Source organism: Musa acuminata, chromosome BXJ3-8, assembly GCF_036884655.1.
Source record: "Musa acuminata AAA Group cultivar baxijiao chromosome BXJ3-8, Cavendish_Baxijiao_AAA, whole genome shotgun sequence".
Lineage (NCBI taxonomy): Eukaryota > Viridiplantae > Streptophyta > Magnoliopsida > Zingiberales > Musaceae > Musa > Musa acuminata.
In genome coordinates, this window is record NC_088356.1 from 7874986 (window position 1) to 7896487 (window position 21502).

General features: G+C 38.5%; 2 protein-coding genes and 1 pseudogene across 2 annotated transcripts; all 3 read left to right on the top strand.

Annotated features, from left to right (window-relative positions):
- Positions 1–85: 85 nt before the first annotated feature.
- On the top strand, positions 86–2309 carry LOC103994251 (transcription termination factor MTEF18, mitochondrial-like; annotated as a pseudogene).
- Positions 2310–5009: 2700 nt separating this feature from the next.
- Positions 5010–17089, top strand: LOC103993295 (2-oxoglutarate-Fe(II) type oxidoreductase hxnY). The gene is made up of 11 exons (XM_009413306.3): positions 5010–5282; positions 5732–5927; positions 10597–10665; positions 10914–10965; positions 12381–12502; positions 14598–14698; positions 14801–14859; positions 15700–15756; positions 15896–15941; positions 16157–16236; positions 16735–17089. Exons 1-11 carry the CDS (start codon positions 5205–5207, stop codon positions 16793–16795), a joined length of 921 nt encoding a protein of 306 aa, XP_009411581.2. The 5' UTR covers positions 5010–5204; the 3' UTR covers positions 16796–17089.
- A 191-nt stretch (positions 17090–17280) lies between these two features.
- On the top strand, positions 17281–21281 carry LOC103993294 (chaperone protein dnaJ A6). The gene is made up of 8 exons (XM_009413305.3): positions 17281–17436; positions 17622–17811; positions 17899–18091; positions 18178–18316; positions 19739–19872; positions 19961–20103; positions 20438–20636; positions 20760–21281. The coding sequence occupies exons 2-8, from the start codon at positions 17662–17664 to the stop codon at positions 21077–21079; spliced, it is 1278 nt and encodes a 425-aa protein (XP_009411580.2). The 5' UTR covers positions 17281–17436; positions 17622–17661; the 3' UTR covers positions 21080–21281.
- The last annotated feature ends 221 nt before the right edge of the window (positions 21282–21502 follow it).

Consider the following 21502-nt stretch of genomic DNA (forward strand, 5'->3'; position numbering starts at 1 on the left):
TTACACGCACGTGCCCACGCACGCGCGAACACTCACAGGCGCACACACGTTCTGATGGTTCTGCCAAGCCGAAGCCGTTCGCCTTGAATCCTAATCCTTCCTTCCTTAGCGATGCGCCTGGGCTCCCCCTGGCAGCTGTTGTTCTCGAGGCTCCTGTGCACACTGCCGCCGAAGCTGAAGAACGTGTGCTACCGCCACCGTGCGCGTGCCCTGGTGGAGGCGCAGCGCGTGCTCACCGACTACCTCCACGGCACGCGCGCCCTCCCATTCTTCCACTTCGACTACATCGCCTCCCACTCCCCCTTCGCCCTCTCCGCGTTCGTGGCCCAGGTCCCCTTACCCCCGGACGCCGCCGTTGACGACCTCAGATGCGCCCTCACCCGTTTCCTCCCCTACCACCCCGTCAACGAGTTCGAGTTCTTCTTCGAGAGCATCGGCCTCCCGGCCTCCTCCTGCGCCGCCGCCTCCTCCTCCTCCCGCAGCATCTTCCTTTCAGACGACGCCCCTCTCCTCGCCGCCGTTTCCGCCCTCATCCACTTCGGCTTCCCCTGGACCAAGCTCGGCCTCCTTTACCGCGAGAAGTCCTCCATCTTCTCATCCGTCCCCAGCTGCCTCGTCGCCCGGCTGCGCGACCTTGAGGCCCGCGGCTTCCACCGGGTCTGCGTCATCGGCATCTGCCTCGCGTTCCCTACCTCGATGACTGTTGATGTTGAGCCCGGCGGGGAAATTGATCGCTTGCTCCAGGATCTGAGAACGGTCTTTGTGGACTTCAGTCTGGCCGAAAGCGTGCCCGAGGACAATGTTGATGTGTTCCTTCAGATTTGCAGGAAGATTCGAGTGTTCTACGATCTTGGTTCCAGCAGGGGGACAATGGGCGAGCTGATGGGCATGAACCGAAGGATTTTCTTGGAACTGGATGAGGAAGCCATCGCACAGAAGTTGAAGTTCTTCATCAAGCTAGGTATGGAGGCAGAGAAAGTTGGGCCCTTTATTCTGGGATGCCCAGATATTTTGGATTTTGATTTGGAAAACCCTATCATCGCAATGCCAGAGTATCTGAAACGTGTTGGATTACCTAAAATGAAGTGATTCTGCTGTCTCAGAGGTATCCATATGTCTTGGGCAAAAATAAATTGGGGAATTTGCCAGGAAACATGCGTGCCATGAACCTGCACAAGTGGTTCTTAAGCAGGATTTTGGATGGGAATCACCATTACCTTTCATCTTCTTTGGTTTCTGCTGCATCACCTGATACAGAATTGGAGAGCAAATTTCTACAAGGTTTGGAGAGGGTAAAATGTGGGAGGAAGGAGTAGTCTGTGGATAACAAGCTCAAATTCTTGCTAGGTATTGGACTTAGGCAGAATAATGCCACTGTTAGATGCCTTTTACTGATGTACAGCACAAGTGGCCAATTGCAGGAGTGCTTTGAGTACTCCACGATATGTAAGAGGATAAGCATGGTTCCTAAATTACTTAACCAAAGCAAAGAGATGCTTTATGAGAAGGTGAATTTCCTTTGCAATGACGTGGGTTGTTCCTTGGACTGCCTTGATAGTTATCCGGCTTTTCTTTTTTTTGATCTGGAGAATAGGATCAAGCCAAGATATAAGATGCTAAAATGGCTTAAAGAACATGGCTTGCTCAAGAAGCTTTTTTCCCCCATTACTGTCCTTGCTAGATCTGAGAAGAGCTTCATGATTAACCTCTATAGTGTCCATCCAGCAGCTCCTAAGCAATGGTTGGAATGCTTCTCCAGCTAGCACTGTTCAAGATCTCACCTCAATGGTACAATTTTATTCATAAGCATTAAGGTGATTCCAAACCTCTGAATTTGATTTTTTGCATCTCTTTCCAGTTGTAGATGTAGATTGCTGTATTCAACTGTTAAAAGTATCTTGGGACGCAAGTTTCAGGTTGTAACCCTGCCAACTGATGCAGAGTGATTCTTCAGCACTAGCATCTCGAGACCTAGTCTTGGCTGTTGTAATTCTAGTTAAGATGGAAAGATTTGCACATGAATCAGGGAACCTTGGTCTTTAATGCTTCATATCAACTTTTATTCACCAAAATTTGTAATTGACATATTGTCCCTGTATAGGATTTACTAAAAGAGGGAAAATTGTTTTGTTGGTTGCTGGTCTCTCCTTTTAACTGATTGTTTGTATAGATTTGACAAATTCTTCTTAGCGTGATACACTGAACTGAAAGTGGTGCTCACATATCACTTTGCTCCGATTTTGTGCCTTTGTGGTCCACCTGGAGTAAAATGTCCAAGATTTCATGAATCTTATACTTTTGTATTTTAATTGATGCTGGCAACTGAAACTATGCTTTCTTTATTGTTAATTTGTTAAGACTTCCCAAATATTCCCGTCGGTTATCTAAAGAAACACTTCATTTTCTATTACCAACATGTCTGTGGTTGGCTTATTTTATCCAAATTTGCTGGCATACAAGATCATACTTTTGTTCTACTTGTCCAATTTGAGCACCTCCTCAGGAATTAATCCTCTGCTTGTAGCTACTTTATCATTACCTCCAGCTAGCTTGATCTGCTTAAAGAGCTTGCATTTGGTGATGGGAAGAGACTGTCTTTCTCTGGTGCTATGCCGTTTACTACTCGGGAACCTTGTACTGTGTTCCCTCTGATGAATTATTGTCTTCTGAGATTTTGAGCTTCTTAGTGTTGTTTGGTGACATGCGTCCATCTGAAAGTTACTGCTTTTGTTGGATAAACGGTATCATATTTTTCTTGTTAATTGGTGTTGTTCGTTGAGCTCGCCTGATTGATCTAACATCAGCACTGAATCCATCTAGCTGTCAGCAAAAGAGTATATATGAGAAATAAACACATTCTTTTAGGGTTGTTCTACAGTAAGTTGGATTGAACTAGATTCTTTAGTCCATGCATCTTTTAGTGTTATGTTTCGTGAATTTGTTGTTTTAGCGTAGTAAGAGTACAAACTGAGGTTGTATGCTTCTTGGTATGGTGAAAGGTTTTGAACCTGTAGATCTCTGGAACTACTGGTTTTCCACATTAGTTTATGTAATTGTAAGCTTTTTTTAAGTTGTCAAATTGTCCCTTCATGTTATCATTTATGCCACCTTTTGTTGCTGGTTTCTTCATTTTGCTTTTGAGAAAGAACCCTGCTTGTTGCTCTGCCTTGCCGTTGATGTTGACCTCACTCCATGAGGCAGAGAGGATTGCTTTCTTCATTTGTGCTCGTTATCTTGCTAACTTTTTTTTATCTTACTGTTGGCAGAGCATCTTTATCTAATGAGTCACAATTGTTTAATTCAATGTTTGTTCTTTGCAATTGGCAGAATCTAGTCATTTTTCTCCAAGAAGCATGGAAATGACTTTTTTGCATGTATGTAATATCTCGAGTTTTATTTCAACTTGTCTTTGATTTAGATTGTGGCATGTAATATCAAAAGTTTCATTTTAATTTTCCTATTCGAGTTATGTTGAATACATGGTAACTATGTTGATGACATAAAGAAGTTTGTGTCTGACCTTGGTTCTCTATTATCATTACATGCTAAATCTTTCCACCAGTTAGTTTTGTCGCATCCCTGCTTATACAATTCATTTTTATGTTTCTTCTTTTGAAGTAATCAGTGCTTTCTGTAGTTTGGATGGATTGCACATCGTTGAGATGGGAGCAAGATTATTTCCTGTTGACTGGTAAGTGATAACATGACATGATGATGGCTTTGTTTGGTTCACTTCTTAAGAAATTTAGATACTCATGCAATGGATTTATGGAACTACTGGTTTATAAGATTTATTGCTTTTGGATGGTAAGATGTGTTGCAACTTGCCCCACAAGAGCTTCAGCAGTTCCCCAGTTCTGTGTTGCTAACAAGTTAAATTCTGCATGACTGTTTCTTTCTCTTTTGCTGGATCGGATTAACCCTCAATTTTTATCAGATGCATGCTACATAACGAGGTCCTCTGAAACTACACTCATTTATTGTTGCTATGATCTGTGTCCTACTGTGGTTCCAAGACGCATTTAATGTGGTGCACTCTCGCACACACATTGACCTGCACACACACATATAGACGTAGAGAACACAGATTTTTCACTCTTGCTTGTAACAGAGGATCCAAGCACAGGCAGACTTCCAGAGCATTTCGAGGGAGGATGGATAATGATTCCAAGCCTCAAGTTCAAAGGTAAACCTTAATTTCTTATAGGTAGCACATAATTGTTTCCCTTAATTAATAGCAAGTTAAATATATGTGTTATTGTTGAGAATTTTGCACTGTCATATAAAATAAATACTTTTCATTGGAGAGTAGAAAGTAAATGATGTAGATTGACAACAGGATTCTTGCCTCCATCTTCCTAATTAAGGATCAACTCCTTCCAATAGATGATTGCTCATCATGTTTCTGGCCTTCTGTTCTTGTTGTCTTTCGTATTACAAGTCCTTTTTGCTGCGATCTTAAACTTGTAGGATGCGATGCTTAGTCTTTAGACTACATTCTGGTCTTACTATGTTGCTCAGGAGTGTTGTTAGGATTCTTTGGATGATCTTGTGAACCTGTTCATTTTCTTCTGCCTTTCTTCCATTTACACTCTTCTCATTTGTTGTCTTCCAGCAATTTCTCCCTCCATTTGGTAGAATTTTATTGGGTTTCTTTGTTTCTAAGAGAATGCATGATCTTTCAATCGGATACCATCTGAACTTTTTGATCAATAAGGATGGATCTTTAAGGTATTATTACATTTACATATCTGCAAGATTAGGATTCATTCTAGTCATGGAAATAGACGATAAGATTGTATACCCGTGATTTCACAGAGGATGATACTGCGTCTTAACCATCCCCAGGTGGCCAGAATTGCCCAATTGGATGCCCATAACAGTCAATTATATCATCAGAAAAGTCAAAAGTGTTATCTGGTTCTCGTTCGGTCAATGTGACGTTAAGTCAACGATCTTCCTAAGTCGCTTTTATAACGATAATGCACGTTCCACTGGAATACTGATCACAGAAGCAACATTGATAATTCTATTAGACTATTTCGGAAAACGACGCGTGTCGTCTCACAGTATGGTGTCGGCGACTCTCGGAGTGCTCATTTAGTTCTTGCAGAGCCAGGATCTTAAACTTATTCTATTGCCTCAACCTCAAATCGACTGGCATCGACACGGGCGCGGCTCTGAATCGGGATCCACGCTAAAAGATGTCGAGCGGCCTCAGCCTTCCTCTGATCGACCTCTCCTCCCCCGATCGCGCCGCCGTCGCTGAATCAATCCGCCAGGTCCCCTTTTCGAAACCCTACTTCCGGTTGTTCCAAGACTCTTAAAAGATTGTATCTTTTCGACACAGATGCATTCTTTCGCTCTAGTACTATTCAAACCTTATCAAATACGACTCCCCTATTGTACACCGCTTCGTGTTCGTCATCCTTTGCGAGACCCGTTTGTGTATCCATGTTGAGCAATTAAACTTCATGTTTTGTTTCTTTAACGCTGTTTTTGGTTTTATTCTGACCAATTAAATCTCGTTGGGCGTTTTCTGATATATGTATCTTTAGTGAGCTATTGAACCCATCTTTCGTTATCCCTTACACCTCATTTAATCGTTCTTACGTTAATTTAACGTGAATCGTTTATAATCGCTATTGTGAGTTTATAAAAACTCGAAGGAATATTTTTTTTTTACTTTTTCTTTGATATAAATACAATTTTTTGCCTAATATTTTTTCAGGCATGTATTGAGTATGGATTCTTTTATGTAATAAATCATGGGATTGGCAAAGGTATTTTCCAAAAGGTATTTGAAGAGAGTCAGAAGTTCTTTTCACTACCTCTGGAAGAGAAGATGAAGTTGAAGCGCAATGATGCTCATAGAGGCTATACTCCATTATATGCTGAGACTCTTGATACTTCGACTGAGTTTAAAGGCAATTTTTCATGCTTATATGTTTGTCTCTTTGGTATTCGCTGCAATATCATATTGCTTATAGGCTTACTGTGGTGTCTTATCTTGTTTAGAATGACGAAATAATTTATGTTTGATGTTCTAGTAATTGTATTTGTAATACTTGGTTTCTAAATGACATTGCATCAATTTTCTTGACTTCTATGTAAAACTAAATCTGACTAGGAAGACACATCTGGGTAGGATCTAGATGTGACGTTGCAAATGCATGGGTAGGATCTACATCTTGCGTTTCAAAGGTTCTTTGATCTAGGGTTTTTAATACCGTTTCGTACCGCCCAGTACGGGCGATACGTACCGGTCCGCCAGCTGACTGCCACGAGGACACTCGCTACCGGGCGGTATTAGCCTAGTTGCGGCAAGTCGAGGCGACGAAGAAGAGGGACAAGCAACGAGAAAGAGGGAGAAGCATCGAGAAAGAGGACCGCGGAGTCACTGATGCGTCGTCACCAATGTCTCGATGAACCTAAGCTCGTCGAACCTTAGCGCGAACTTGTCTTCCATGCCCTTTCTCGATCCCGATCCGACGTCGCCCTCCCTTGACGATCCCGATCTAGGAGGTAACAGCGAGGAGAGTCGTACCTCTTTGGAGGAGGAGGTGGCGGTGAGAGCGGCAGAAGAGGAAACCACGAGGAAGGTGACAAAGACCCCGACCTTCTTCATCTTCGAACAGTCTCCTTCGTCCACTATCGCCGATGTCGTCTTTCTTCTCCCCATCTCCTTGACGTCAAAGGCCACAAATGAGGCGACGAGGAGAAGAAGGATGAGTCGATGACGACGAGGCTACCACTCGGTAATCTTCTTTATATATTTTTATATCTTTATATATTGATTTTTATATTTTTATATAAAAATATATATTTTATATCTTTATATATATATATTATATATATATTTTTTATATTTAGTATCGCTCGGTCCTAAAATTGATTTTTATTTTTTTTCTTAGTGTACCGCTCGATACGACTTGGCGTACTGCTCGATTTGCCTTGGCATACCGCTTAGTATGTCGTACCGTACCGTACCGAGCAAAGCTTGGTACATCGGTATGGTACGAAATTTCAATCCTTGTTTTTATATATGTGATTTTTTTAAATCAGGTAGTAGATTTGCTTTCAGTGATAGATATTATTGATAGTTTATAGTGTGTTACTTGCTGTGATCGAAAGACTTTTTGTGGTCATGTACTAGAAGTAGAATTATAAATGCTTCAGAAAGTCAATAATCACTTAAATCATTTAGGTTCTTTCCCATTGATCTTAAAGAAGGCAAAGAGGCCTGAATGAATATCCGATATTCCGACAAAACAAACTTCCAGTGTAACACCTTCAGAACAAGCTTTCTAACTGAGAAACATTTGACCTAATCATGTTTTTACTACAAGATTCAGGAGTTACTGTATAGTTGACTGCGTTTTGCCCTAAATAGGACTCTCTCGAAGGTAAGATGTTGCCTATTTTCCCTTTTATTAGAAGTCTCATTCTGTCACTTTTTGATTCCATAGTTGACTCTTATTAAAATTGAAGGGTGAGCCTTTATACCATACTAAAGTTGCTCATTTGCATCTTGAGTGACCATTCTGGGTTATGGAAACACCTCTCTTCTCATAGAGCAAAGTCTGCAAACCGTGTTGGTTGGAGATTTGTGTGTTGTGCTGTCCATTTTTTGTTTGAACTCTTGAATTAAGGCACTTCAAATTGATCTCTAAATGGAATGAGTACTTGGTACCCAATTTACAAGTACACCAATGCTTGCTTAATGAGAACTGAGAACCCTCTAAATCAGAAAATAAAATTATAATGAAAAATCAGATGGGCTTCCAATTCTCTTTGACGTAACTCACTTCTGCACTACACTCAAATCTTTTGCACCCTCTCCTTAACGTAGGATAAGTTGCTTACTAATCTAATGTAGGACAAAAGCATGATGGGCAACAAAGTTTTTCCTAATATGGATTTAAGTAAAGGGAACTAACAAACTTACTCTGTTTCAAGGAGTAACTCCCAAGACCAAAGATCTTATACCTCTGCACTTTTCATGCATACGATGAAATTATATTTTTGTCTCACATCACTAACACATAATATGAGCAAAGAATTATTCCTACATTTATCAACTGATTCATCTCTTAGTTATAATCTCTTTCCTGTTTTATAGACATTCCAAGCAGAATAAAAAAGGAAAATTATTCAATAAGAAAAAAATTACGTTAAGTAAAATCAATTGCCTATCTTTCTCTTCTTTTGGGAAGACAAAATTTCGGAATTTTTCTTGGCAAATAATCTTTTCTCTTATTATATCAATAGGCATCTATCTTTATAGAATGACGAAACTTCCTTTTAGAGATGAAATCTTTAATCAAATTCAAGCCTCATACCCTTCCTCTTTCCTTAGAATTTTCAATCATACAAAAGATTTGCCTCCTTTTATTTTTTATTTGTTTTTCTCCCCTTCTCTTTAGACAATATTGGTATCTAATTTAGGATTATAGATGACGTCATCATTTGTATACTTATGACATTTGCAACATCCTGCTAAACTACTAGAATTTATTTAAACAAATAATAAATTAAGATGACCTGGCATCACTAGAGTGGATAACCCACTCTCCTGTCTTTTATTCTAAAGTACTGCATGTTCCATTTGCTGATATTCTTTCTCTAATTTAGGCTTGAAATGTTAATTATTTATTCACATATACATAAATGGTTCAATTCTTGAGACCTCTCTTTGATGGTCAGAATAAATACAACTTCGGTAGTTTCATAGCTTGTTTATGCTGTTTCTGGAGTCTGCTTGTCAATTCCTAATGTGAGTAGAATGCAGAATCTCTTTCTACGAGCAAAATCATGTTTATCATTTAGATTGTGCTAAAATATGATCCTACAGATCTCAATTATCATGAAACAAGAATAGACAAAATTGATAAAAGCTTGATTCTTACAGAATTTGAGAGACATTTCATGAATTATTTGAATAACCAATTATGCTCCAATTTGCTCAAACGGTGTCATTTGAAAGATATATTAATCTAGTTTCAGATAAATTAAGTTTTGTATGAATTAGAGTTTCCAGCAAGGAGTTATAAACAGTTTAGCAACCAAAGGTTAGAGAACGTCATCTCTGTTTTGCAGAATTTATAGAGTTGATTAGAATTTAGAACAGATGTTTCAATAGGCATTTGTACTTCAAATCTTTCATATAAGGTATAAAAAGAAATATCAATGAGTCTGGTTTCTCATGAAGTAAGTTTTGCCATAACTGGATTCTTTAACAGATAGTTAGAAGTAAAATAGTACTAAATGGTCAGAACTTACAATCTTTGTTTTACAGATTTCATAGGGTCAATTGAAATAAAAGTTTAGGTAGGTATTTAGACTCCAAATTTGTCAATCTTGGTATCAAAAGAAATATCAATAAGTCTATTTTCGAATGAATTAGGTTTACCCAAATCAGAGTTTGTTGCCGAAAGTTATGGCTAGCATAAAGCAGAAAGGTCAAAATCTCGAAAAATTTCAGATTTATAGTTTTATTCCTAAACGAGGGAGATATCATGTGCAAAGTCAAAATCTTTCGAATTTTTCAGAATTGAGATGAAATCAGAGATCAAGATTATTGTAAGATGGGGTTAGAATACTTGCCTTTGAAGGATTAGATCCCAAATGAAAGGATTTGAGCTAAAACCCTAAGCCCCAAATCCTACCCCTTCTTCTTCTTCTTCTTCTTCTTCTTCTTCTTCTTCTTCTTCTCCCTTTTTTCCTCTCTTTTCCACAGATGTTGTCTTCTCAGGTTCCTTAAGAACGAAGGCAAAGGTGTAGAGGCAATGGAATTTGTCTTTTTGTGTATTTTGCAGTTTAGTCCTTGTATTATTCATATTTACGATTAGGTCTTCAGGGTTTACAAATAGGTTTCCAGATTTTACAAATAGATCCTCAGATTTTTACAAATAGGTCTTTATAAACCATTCAAAATAGGTTCTTATAAACATTCCAAATTTGATTCTGACATCACAAGCAAATCCTTATAAACATTTAAAAAATGATCCTTACATTACAAACAAATCTTTATAAACATTTCAAAAATGAGGGATATTACACTTTATGATGAAGAGGTGCATGAGGTTTAATATGAAAGTATTTGCTTTCATGTTTTGGTGTTGCTAATGTGCTGTTAGTCTTAGATAGAATTAGATGATTGCAATCTTGATGCCAGACAGCATACTGGTTGTCATATATCTCTATACCAGGCATTGATATTGTCAGGGACAGAAGTCACACAAAGGCAGTGGACAAAGCTTTATTTACTTTGGTTTTGTTTTGTTCTGCTTGACCCAAAGCTCATGTTTGGCCCTCCTCTCCTCTTCCAATTCTTTAGGGTTTGTCATGAGGAGATCATTGCAAGGATTTGTGGATCACAAACCTTGATATCTTTATCATGTTTAAATAAATCCTGATCATTTACTGTATGCCACCTGGTTTGGGGTAGTTCATGATCCACTCTATGCTTAAGACTGTTGTGTATTGAGCATCATACACCATGTTATTTAACTATTTTTTGATGTACCACATGTATATTTTCTCTTATCTGAAAAAAAATTGATTTGGATTCGTTTCTTATTCTTTTGACAAAAGGGGACCTGAAGGAGAGTTTCTACATTGGAAGCAATTCACAAGATGATTTGAATCAGTGGCCTTCCGAAGGTATCTTTTTTTTTCACTGTTAGCTTACAGGTGAATTGGTCTTCTTTGTCGAACAGCTATGGATTGACAGGAGCTCAAGTTACTTATCTCTGGTTTTTTTCAGTTTGGTGGTTTTTTTCATCGTGTATACATATGATGATAATGTTTTTCTTCCAATATGGGCCCATGTTTTGGTGGTGTGTTTGTCATACTTTTCATACTTACTCTAACAAACAAAACCTACGTTGTCTTTGGCATGTGCATGTCAGAAAGTTTACCACTTTGGAGAGATACAATGCAATCATATCATCAAGATGTGATGTAAGTTTCTTCTTATTATGTTGTCATTGTTACATATTGTAAAGTGTTGTAACACATCCCTTATGTGTTGCTTGTATTTACATTGTTAATTTCTTCATCTATGTATCTTAATTATAATTCCTGGTATTCTGGTTCCACACCATTCTTATAGTGACCAAAATTGGTATCGGACTAATATTTTAATCCTTGTTGAATTGATACTTGTGTTTGTGTGATTATTGGTTATGTTAAATTATTGATTTGAATGATAATAAGTACGATATTCAAAGTGCTGAAGATCTTGATTAATGTTCTACATCATGTTTACAATTTAGAATTGGAACAATTGCATATGATCTCCTTGAAATGTATCAATTATTATACGTGGCACTGAAATTGAAAATTTTAGAGACCATGAATTTTACCTTGGGTATTTGGTACTAGATCAGGAAGATCTTCATTAGCTACATTGTGATTAGTTGAAATCTTATGTGTTGTCAGAGGCAGTCGCTAGATGCCTACACAATTCACTTAGGTAATTTAGCTATCTCCACCACCTAGATGTCCAGTGCTTTGCAGGGTTTAGGTGATTGCCTATGGGCTTGCATGGGTTCTAGGCAGCTTCCTAGTTTTACTTAATTGCCTCTTAATTGTAACAAACCGTATCAGTAATGATTTTGCTAAAATGAGGTAATAGGATGAAGGTACTTGTCATTTTTAAATAACATAACAAGAAAATGTTATTTTATAACTACATTTTTTAGTTCTACATGTTTACATAATGAAATATAACAACAATGAATACATTATTTTGAGTCGAAAGTGAACAAAGTCTCACAGTTCATTTCAAATGGAAGAGTTTGGAAAGTGAAAAATAAATGCAAAAAGGAAGCACAAAGAACAAACAAAACAGCCACCAGTTACTATGTCTTAGCCCATGAATGAGAAGAAAAGAGTATCTTGTTTGTCTCTGGACCACATGATCCTGGTTGCCTTCTTGCTTGTCCTTTGAATTCATTCAATCACTAATAATAATGGTGGGACAGAGTTGGTAGAGGGAGAGTATAGAATGTAAGGAAGAGCAAAACAAATGAGTGTTTTTAGAATGTAAAATTAGAGGGTCAGAAATAGGGGACAGGAGTCTAAATGGAGCAACTACCTCATGTTAGTCCCCCCTTCCTCTGCCACATGATTGTTCTGGTTATTCCTCTGTGATTAAGATAATAATTGCTATTTTGATGAGAGTAAAGTTCAAATCAAGTAAACATCATGATTAAATAGCACAAATAAAGAGATCATAACAGGAATTCAGTACTTTCTTTGCTTTAATTTTTATTTAATTTGCTTTAAATAGCACAAATCTAATTGGCTTGCAAGTCTTGAGGCCGAACATATGATATATTTACTGAGATTCTGATGAGCTTTATTAAATTCAGGTCTGTTGCAAAAAGGTTAGCATCTTTGATAGCTTTGTCTTTGAACCTAGATGATAATTTCTTCGAGAGAATAGGGGCATGGGATTTTCCAATGGCTTCTGTTCGCCTTTTGCATTATCCAGGTATTATTATCAAATTTACTTTATTATCTTATGCCAACACTACTCTCTAGTCCTGTCCCTAATTATTGCTTCTTTATTACTTGACTTGCATTCATGCTTATGTGAGGCCACTTAACGGTATTCTTGTCTAGCATATCTGTATCTATACTATCACATTTTATAGGAAAGTTTGTAATATTAACTGTAATTAACTTGTAATCCCAAACGAAGTATTTAAATAAATATAAATGTTGGGACTTTGATGTTGTTGAGGTTTTGTGCTTTCATTGTGTCATGAAGCAGCAATGCAATCAAGGTGTTTGATGCTTGTCCATGATGCTTTTCGGTTCTTGTTCTCCGTTGTTTTTTAGTGTTTTTGTCATGACCGGGGTTTGATAGGCTAACTGGCCTATCAACTTCGTTTGGCCCAAACCACTAGCCAAAATACTTAAGTTGAAGTTGATAGTAATACACTCATTAGACTTGGGACTAATCGGGGTATTACAATCACCCTCGCTCAAGAGCTTGATGTCCTCGTCAAGGCTCAGCATAACCCAGATCAAATCCTAGCATGGTGCATGTGAGTTACAGCCCAATATTGGCTCCATATCATAACAAGACCTCTTACTCCATCCACAGGTAGCCCTTTCCTACTCGACCCCCCTCACCATGCCCAAATACTAGGTCGACTTTAATACCAAATGTCACGACCCGAGCCTGATGGGCTAACTGGCTTAACAACTTCATCTGGCTCAAACCACTGACCAAAATGCTTAAGCTGAAGTTGATAGTAGTCCACTCATCAGACCTAGGACTAATCGGGGTGTTACAATCTCCTCCACTCAGGCTTGACATCCTCGTCAAGGCCCAACATAGCCTAGATCAAACCCTAGCATGATGCATGTGAGGCGTAGCCTAGTGGTGGCTCCACGTCGTGACGAGTCCTTTGACTCCATCTACGGGTAGCCCTTTCCTACTCGAACCCCTTTACCATACCCAAATACTAGGTCAGCTCTGATACCAAATGTCACGACCCGGGTCTGATAAGCTAATTATCCTATCAACTTCATTTGGCCCAAGCCATTGGCCAAAATACTTAAGCTGAAGTTGATAGTAGTATACTCATTGTCCATTTTCGATATGAGACTAATCGAGGGTGTTATAATTTTCTCGTAAGCAGCATGTACGAGGCAAAAAGTTCTACCATCAACCCCATTTTAAATTGTTGTCAGTGTTTTTGTTTTTTGTTTGTCTTGTAAAACTCAAAAATGTTTCTTGCTATGCAAAGCTGTGCGGAGGTGAAAATAGTCAAAATAGCCCCGTCCTCGTGTGCCATGGGCTGATTTTTGGCTAACGGTCTTGTGGAGCGAAACGTCATCTGTCACAGCATCCTGAAACTCCCTAGGTGGCACAAGGTTGGACGGGGCCTTAGTTTTATGTCTAAGAGGTGGTGCAACGCCTTCAGTGTGTCTGATTTCCGTTCGATGAAATTGCTAAGTGAACATTGGGCTTGCACTTGCCTTCGAAACCTCCTTTGTGTACGATCGTTCAACCCATTTTCGAGAGCTTTTTGTGCCTACTAAAAATCGATTGCTTTGTGTTACTTGTGATCCCATTTATCTTGTCCTTTTTGTGCCTTCTTCTCTGTGCAGTTCCTTTGTGGACTGCACGAGGTTAAGGTCTAGATTTGACTCGCATAAGAATATCGATTGGGTGTTACACGCCTTAGGCAATCCCAGCTAAGGACGTGACAAAGTAGCATCAGAGTGGGTCAAGCAAACATCGAATTGTCATGGCAAGGCAACATGGCAAAAATAGCACTGGTGTACAAGAGGGACAGCAACAATGCGTGGATTATTGTTAGTTTTTTAGTTTGATTTACAAGAGGGGCAGCAGCAATGCGTTGATTATTATTAGTTTTTTGTTTGATTTAGTTTATAGTTTGGTTTCCAAGAGGGGCAGCAACAATTATGGATTATTATTATCATTATGTGTCGATTCTTTAAAAGATCTACTTTGTTTTGTTGAGTTGTCTTATTATGTAATATTCTTTAAAAGGTCATATTATGTAATACAGATCAAACTTACTATGAAACTAATCTTTTACAATATTTAGGTGAGTTGTCTGCTTGTGATAATGGTAAATATGGAGCATCGGCACATTCAGACTATGGAATTATCACACTTCTTGTGACTGATGGAGTCCCTGGTCTTCAGGCATGTCTACTGAACATGTATTTTTTTTTTCAGAGAGTAAATAATATGTATGTTTCTCCAGCTTTCCAAGGTATTTATGGATACCACGTTGGAACTATTTAGATTTGCAGGGAAAAAGATACCAATCCACAACTATGGGAAAATGTACATCACGTTAATGGGTAAGTATAAACAAGAAGTCTCACTTTTTCTGTAAATAATTGTAAATGCTAATGGATGGACTTGCTATTGGATTTCATATTTTATGTGATCCATGATTGGTTGCAATCTGAACACAATCGTTTATTATCACCAGTATCCATTATGGATCCATATGTATTATATATGTTTGTGCAGAATTAGCTAAATTTCTTTTGCACGAGCATACTAAAATTTCTCTAGTGCAGGAGGTTACATATTATTGTGGAAACTATATAGAAAAAGTGCCTTGTAAATTGCAAGGAGATTTGTGAGATGATTCTCTCATGAAGAGCTTTTAAAATGGAGAATTTATGTTTCCCTTTTAACACCATCTTATCATTTTTTTTTCAGCTTATATGTTTCACATTTCCCACAATTCACTCATTTATCTGACTTAACATGCTATTATATTTTGCTTATGGTATTCAACTTTGGCAGTTGCTCCTTATCCAATGCATGCCTGTACTCTGAGCTTGAAACCAGGGATTATATTGTACATTTCCCAGTTGACTTGTGTTTCTAAACCTAACACTTACTGATCTGCAGTCATTGTTCTGACGGTTGCATATTTTTCTACAGTTTGCAAGTGTAAATCATCAGCCATACCTGTTTTTCCACTTATTGTTTTTTTTTTTCTTTTATGAGGTTCTGTACTCGTGAATATCAATTGAGAAAAAGGCCGACTTGCTCAGTTTTTTTATAAACCAGTCTAAGATAATAATCTGGCATGAATATGTCCTTTCCGTTGGAATATTTGAAAATTTGAATCACAGATAGAAGATGCCTTATGTTCTGAAATCTAGCTGGGTATACTTTTGCAGAGCTTTCATTGTTAATGTTGGAGATTTATTGGAGAGGTGGACGAACTGTTTGTTTCGGTAAATTTTCAATCTTATATACTGTTTAAATTAATTTGATTGAACTTTCCAACACATTAGAAGTTTAGTTTAGTTTGTTTTTCATGTATTTTCTGATGTAGTAATCTAAGAGTACATATCTCTTAACCATAATTTGCAGATCCACATTGCATAGAGTCCTGGCAATTGGAAAAGATCGCTATTCTGTAATTATCTCATCTAATCTTTTATATATTTATGTAGACCTGAAAAAGCAAAATTTTGATGCACTTGATTTTAACGTTTCAGTTGTTACTCTGTGGTTTCCTGTTTTTGTTTTTGTCTTGTGAAAGACATACAATTGCCAGAAGTGATTCTGTTGAGGTTTTTTAACCGAAGATTGCTATAAGTAATGCTGACAAACGCATAATGACTTTGTCAGGTAGCATTCTTTCTTGATCCAAATCCTGATTGCCTGGTTGAATGCTTAGAAAGTTGCTGCAGTGACTCTCATCCACCAAGGTACCGTTTTTAAGACCCTCATTACTCTCTCTCTCTCTCACTCTCTCTCTCATAGATGGACGCATATTCCATAACTACATTCTATTGAGCATACTTATATACCAATTGTTCTCAATGGTTCTTCTGGAGGTAAATACAAGCTGTCATCTTGAGATGGCATTCTAGTTGTCGGTCCACATTGATGAGAGTCTAGTATAGTCTTAAAACTGTAGAATTATTTTATTTGTTTGATGAGGAACAAGCATATGCAACAGCTGCTGCTGTTTAATATTTGTCAAGGCAGATTAAAAGCTATATAAGGTGATCCATATTATAAAATCCTAGTATGTATTCATAGGATTTCTGTAAATTTCCATTATTATTAATATACTAAAAGGCGCATCAAATGTATTCCGCAAATGTTCTCCCAAAACAACTTATAACTGTTATTGTGTTTCGTATTTTAGATTCTCTTATCACCCCTGTTTGATTTGGGTCATGAACTCGATTTTCTTGCAGGTTTCCTCCCATTCGAAGCGGCGATTACTTGAAGGAACGTTTAAGAGTTACTTATTCTTAACATCTGAGTGAAACAAACAACAAACTACAGCACAAGTGATACGGTGATGTGTAGAGTTCCCCTAAGAGACCTGATTAAAACCTCTTCGTTAGCAAGAACTCAAATGAATCTCTATTGACTATGTGCACTTAAATCTCCAAATCCACAATATTGTTGATGGGAAGTGGCTATTTGTTTTGTTCTCGACCAATGCTTATTTGCTTTTGACCACCCTATTCATTCCTCTTTCAGAATAGAAAGTGTACAAGAGTATTTTCATTTGTTTCCAAGAATCTCATGTCACCGTTGACATTAGTATCTTCGTCTATTCGATATATTTTGGGATAGATTTGCATATATATATATATATATATTGTCGGGCCACGTCGACACAAGCTCACGCGGAACCGGCGTGCGTCTCGTTACAAGCGACGTGGCCCCCGCCGAGCCGGCGTCATGCCCTAGTCCTCCCACGTGAGCCATCGACCGTAGGATCAGCGTCATCGGCGGTACAGATCTCCCTAACTGCTGACCAACCCTGCGAACTACATTGAAGGGCTGGGAAAGCTCGGAGTCTCCCTCTCCTCCTCGATTTCGCTTCGGTGCTTCACCGCCTCGGCTCATCCTCCACCGCCTCCGACCAGTTCCCCCCTCTGCATCAGGTTAGGGTTCCGTTCCTATCTCGATAACAAGTGATCTCGCCTTCGATTTCCTGTTCCCCTTCTAATTTCTTTCGTTTAATGTCGGTATTTTGGGTTCTTTGTGGTGATCTTGGGGGAAATATCAGTTCTTGGTTGCTTTTTGTTGTATCATTTGCTTGATTCGTACTATGGTCGTGTTTTCGTAGGGAAAGGTAGGGGAGTTCGGGACCTGAGAAATCGGTTATCATGTTTGGGCGTGCACCTAAGAAGAGCGATAACACCAAGTACTACGAGGTTCTTGGCGTTCCCAACAGTGCGAACCAGGATGAGCTTAAGAAGGCTTATAGGAAGGCCGCCATAAAGAATCACCCGGATAAGGGTGGAGATCCTGAGAAAGTGAGACCTTTTAATCTACTTTTGCCTTTTGTTTGCCTTTCCTGTTCTGTTAATGGTTAGTATCCGTTGATTAATTCATTGGAGCAGTTTAAGGAGTTGGCTCAAGCATATGAAGTTCTTAGTGATCCTGAAAAGCGAGAAATTTATGATAAATATGGGGAAGATGCACTTAAAGAGGGAATGGGAGGAGGCAGTGGTGGCGGCAGCGGGTTTCACAGTCCATTTGACATATTTGAGCAGTTCTTTGGTGGTAGCACCTTCGGTGGTGGTAGTTTTGGTGGTGAGGGAGATCTCTCTTGCTATTCCTTTTGGTTTGCTTTGTGATTTCTATTGAGTATCTATCAATTGAATTTGTTTGGTCTAAAGGTGGCAGTTCGAGAGGCCGCAGGCAGAAACAAGGTGAAGATGTAGTTCACAGTCTGAAGGTGTCATTGGAAGACGTGTATAATGGGACATCAAAAAAACTTTCACTATCAAGAAGTGCATTATGCCAAAAGTGCAAAGGGTATGCGTCTTAAGATCCTACACTTTTGTTTTGTTTTGTTTGGAAATTCCATCCATGATGCTCATTAGCTTAATTGGAAGAATATGTGCTATTTCTTAACTCACCATGAGCTTGTTATTGGTATTAAATGCTATAGATTTGACTGATGTATTTCCACTTTACCTTTATACTAACTCTTGAGTTGTTTTGCTAATTCAATCTAATTTGGGCATGCTTAAGTACATTCACTTTCACTTTACCTATATACTAGCTTTTAAATTGTACATTGTTACCTATTCTCTGAAATTGTTAATAAATTTTAATAGGATCTAATGCTATTAAAGGCATGCTTAAGTTTTTCTTAGGCGGAAGCTCATTGAGGTTTGGATTTCAGCCTTATCTGTCATGATCGGCCTGATAGACCAACAACCCATTAGAATCATTGGGACTAAAAATGCTTTAGAATCATCTAACCCCATAAACAACAACATCCTCCCACTTCTGATGTGGAAATACTAGGGTGTAATAATCTTCTCCACTTAAAGTCTTGTTATTCTTGTTAAGGTCTCAGGCACCTTGCATAGCCCTGAATCATGCCTTAGTATGTTGCATCTGAGGCCCACAATGCAGCTCACCAGTGGCTTCAGACTATAATGTGCCAACATCCTGAACCAGGTGTAGCTCTTTCCATTTTGGTCCTGCTACACAGCTTAGTATAAGGTCTACTTTAAGACCACTTGTCAAGAGGCAACCTTATGGACTACAAGCCCAATAATTTGGAGGCCTAGAATAGTGATCCTGATCTTTTTGAGGCATTTCATATTGGCTTTTGCCATCCCAGATCAAATAAGCTGATCTGGATTGGGATAAAATTATTTGTGGCTTTATCCCTTAAAACCACAGGTCAACTAGCACTAGTGTCATATTGATTTAATGCCATGTTCTGAACATCATGCAAACATGGTACACATTGGACAGGCCCTGGTTTGACCCAGACTGAGTTGCTAAAAAAGATTGTACTGGGGTGATATTAGCCACGTTTCATCCAAGAACGTTGTGATATCATGTTTACGAAATTAATAATTATCCAATTGGATAGAGCAAAGATGGGTGTCAACTGTTAGGTAGTATTAATCTGTTTCATACTAGTGGAGTGTGTACAATTTTAGTTTGGTGTGAGCCACTCTTTTATCTTGCTTGTTTCATTCTTCTTGGTGGAAGCACTGATGCTCATATTATTTACACATCTTAGCATAGACGCTGGCATGTCCTAGAGTTTCTAGGAAGAAGTACCAATCAAGTATTCACAATTTTATCAATTCAGTTTATTCCATTTTTATGATAATTATGGTGCCATTTGTACCTACAACAATAAGAAGTGTTTTCGCATCTGTCATTCAGGAATCTATTTTCTGTGTTTTGTTTGTTTGTTGATCATTTCAGAAAAGGTTCGAAGAGTGGAGCATCAGGGAGATGTTATGGATGTCAAGGGACAGGAATGAGGACTGTTACTAGACAAATTGGACTAGGCATGATCCAGCAGATGCAGCATGTTTGTCCTGAATGCAGAGGCTCAGGTGCTGTCAATTTTTTTTCTTCACCTGCTTGTTTCATGTAACATAAGCATTTGCTTTAGAATGTTATTCTGAATAAATTGTTTTGCAGGTGAGGTCATCAGTGACAAGGACAAGTGTCCACAATGTAAGGGGAACAAAGTTGTACAGGAAAAGAAGGTCTTGGAGGTGCATGTTGAGAAAGGAATGCAACATGGTCAGAGGATTGTATTCCAAGGAGAAGCTGATGAAGCTGTAAGAAAGGATCATGTGTCTCATAGTTTATCTTGTTTAGCTTTAAACTTCTTGTCAATTTAAATTTTTTTTTTCCTCAGAAGATTCTACGTTTGTATGTGTTTACCTTTCAGCATGTATGTGTTTTGCTAGAAATTACAAGGCTAACTATGAATACAACATATTCTGATATTATATGATAAACAGCATTTTTGTTACTGTTTCAATTAGTTATACATTCTTCTATTTTATTTTGCATTTGTGCTTGTTGTCTTTGGGTCAGATGTTCTCTGAATCTCTTGTTACTTCTCTCCCCTAATATGTATCCTGCTGCTTGCAATGCCTTGTTTTGCAGCCGGATACGGTGACAGGAGATATAATTTTCGTCGTACAACTTAAGGAGCACCCAAAGTTCAGAAGGAAGGATGATGACCTCTATATTGATCATACTCTCTGTCTGACAGAGGCACTTTGTGGTTTTCAGTTTGTTCTGACACATCTTGATGGCAGACAGTTGCTTATTAAGTCAAATCCAGGCGAAGTTGTTAAACCTGGTAAGCATCTTATATTCATGTCACCCGAGTATATTTCTATCACCAATTCTTTCTTCTGGTGACTTGAGATAATCTATTGCCTTGGTTTTTTTGGCATTAAATGTCACTATTCTCTTCGATCAGGTCAATATAAAGCAATCGATGATGAAGGAATGCCTCATCATGGGAGGCCATTCATGAAGGGCCGCCTTTATGTCCAGTTCAATGTTGAATTTCCTGACACAGGTGTGTTCTCTCCTGATCAATGCCGTGCGCTGGAGAAGATTCTGCCACCGAGGCCAAGCAACCACATTTCAAATATGGAACCAGATGAGTGTGAAGAGACCACCATGTATGATGTTAATATTGAAGAGGAGATGAGGCGACAGCGCCAGCAGCGGCAGCAGGAAGCCTACGATGAAGATGAAGATGCGGGTCCACGTGTACAATGTGCCCAGCAGTAAATTTCTATGATATGTTGTCTTGTGGGGAGTAGTCAGGCCTTTCCTGCTTCATTCTAGATTTCAATAACTTAACAGCATTCCTTATACGTACTGTTTAAAGATAATTGCACGCTGTGGTGTGTTGATGCTTAAACTGAAAGGTTGCTTGGTCGGTGTCATTGGTTTTTCAAGTCTTAGATTATATTAAGATATTTTGACCAAATCCCTATCCTGTAATGTGGCAGTTTATCGGCATTATTGTCTTCTTATCTTGCTTGGTCTTTGTTAGGACAGATGCAGGATTGGAGAAGGAACTCACGCAGGAGTAAGACAACAATGCAACAACAACAGGCATCATCAAATCATTATGATCTGCAGGGGAGAAGTGTCCAACTTTGGTAGTGTATTGTGATTAAAAATCATTATTTGAGAAGCTCCCATTGT

What these genes read in the sequence shown, in the direction of transcription:
- LOC103993295 (XM_009413306.3), top strand. Translation starts at nt 5,205, where the DNA reads ATGTCGAGCGGCCTCAGCCTTCCTCTGATCGACCTCTCCTCCCCCGAT. An exon ending in TCGCCTTTTGCATTATCCAG is followed by an intron (nt 12,503 to 14,597) that starts GTATTATTATCA and finishes TACAATATTTAG; the next exon opens with GTGAGTTGTCTGCTTGTGAT. An exon ending in TGGACGAACTGTTTGTTTCG is followed by an intron (nt 15,757 to 15,895) that starts GTAAATTTTCAA and finishes CATAATTTGCAG; the next exon opens with ATCCACATTGCATAGAGTCC.
- LOC103993294 (XM_009413305.3), top strand. Translation starts at nt 17,662, where the DNA reads ATGTTTGGGCGTGCACCTAAGAAGAGCGATAACACCAAGTACTACGAG. An exon ending in TTATGCCAAAAGTGCAAAGG is followed by an intron (nt 18,317 to 19,738) that starts GTATGCGTCTTA and finishes TGATCATTTCAG; the next exon opens with AAAAGGTTCGAAGAGTGGAG. An exon ending in TCCTGAATGCAGAGGCTCAG is followed by an intron (nt 19,873 to 19,960) that starts GTGCTGTCAATT and finishes ATTGTTTTGCAG; the next exon opens with GTGAGGTCATCAGTGACAAG.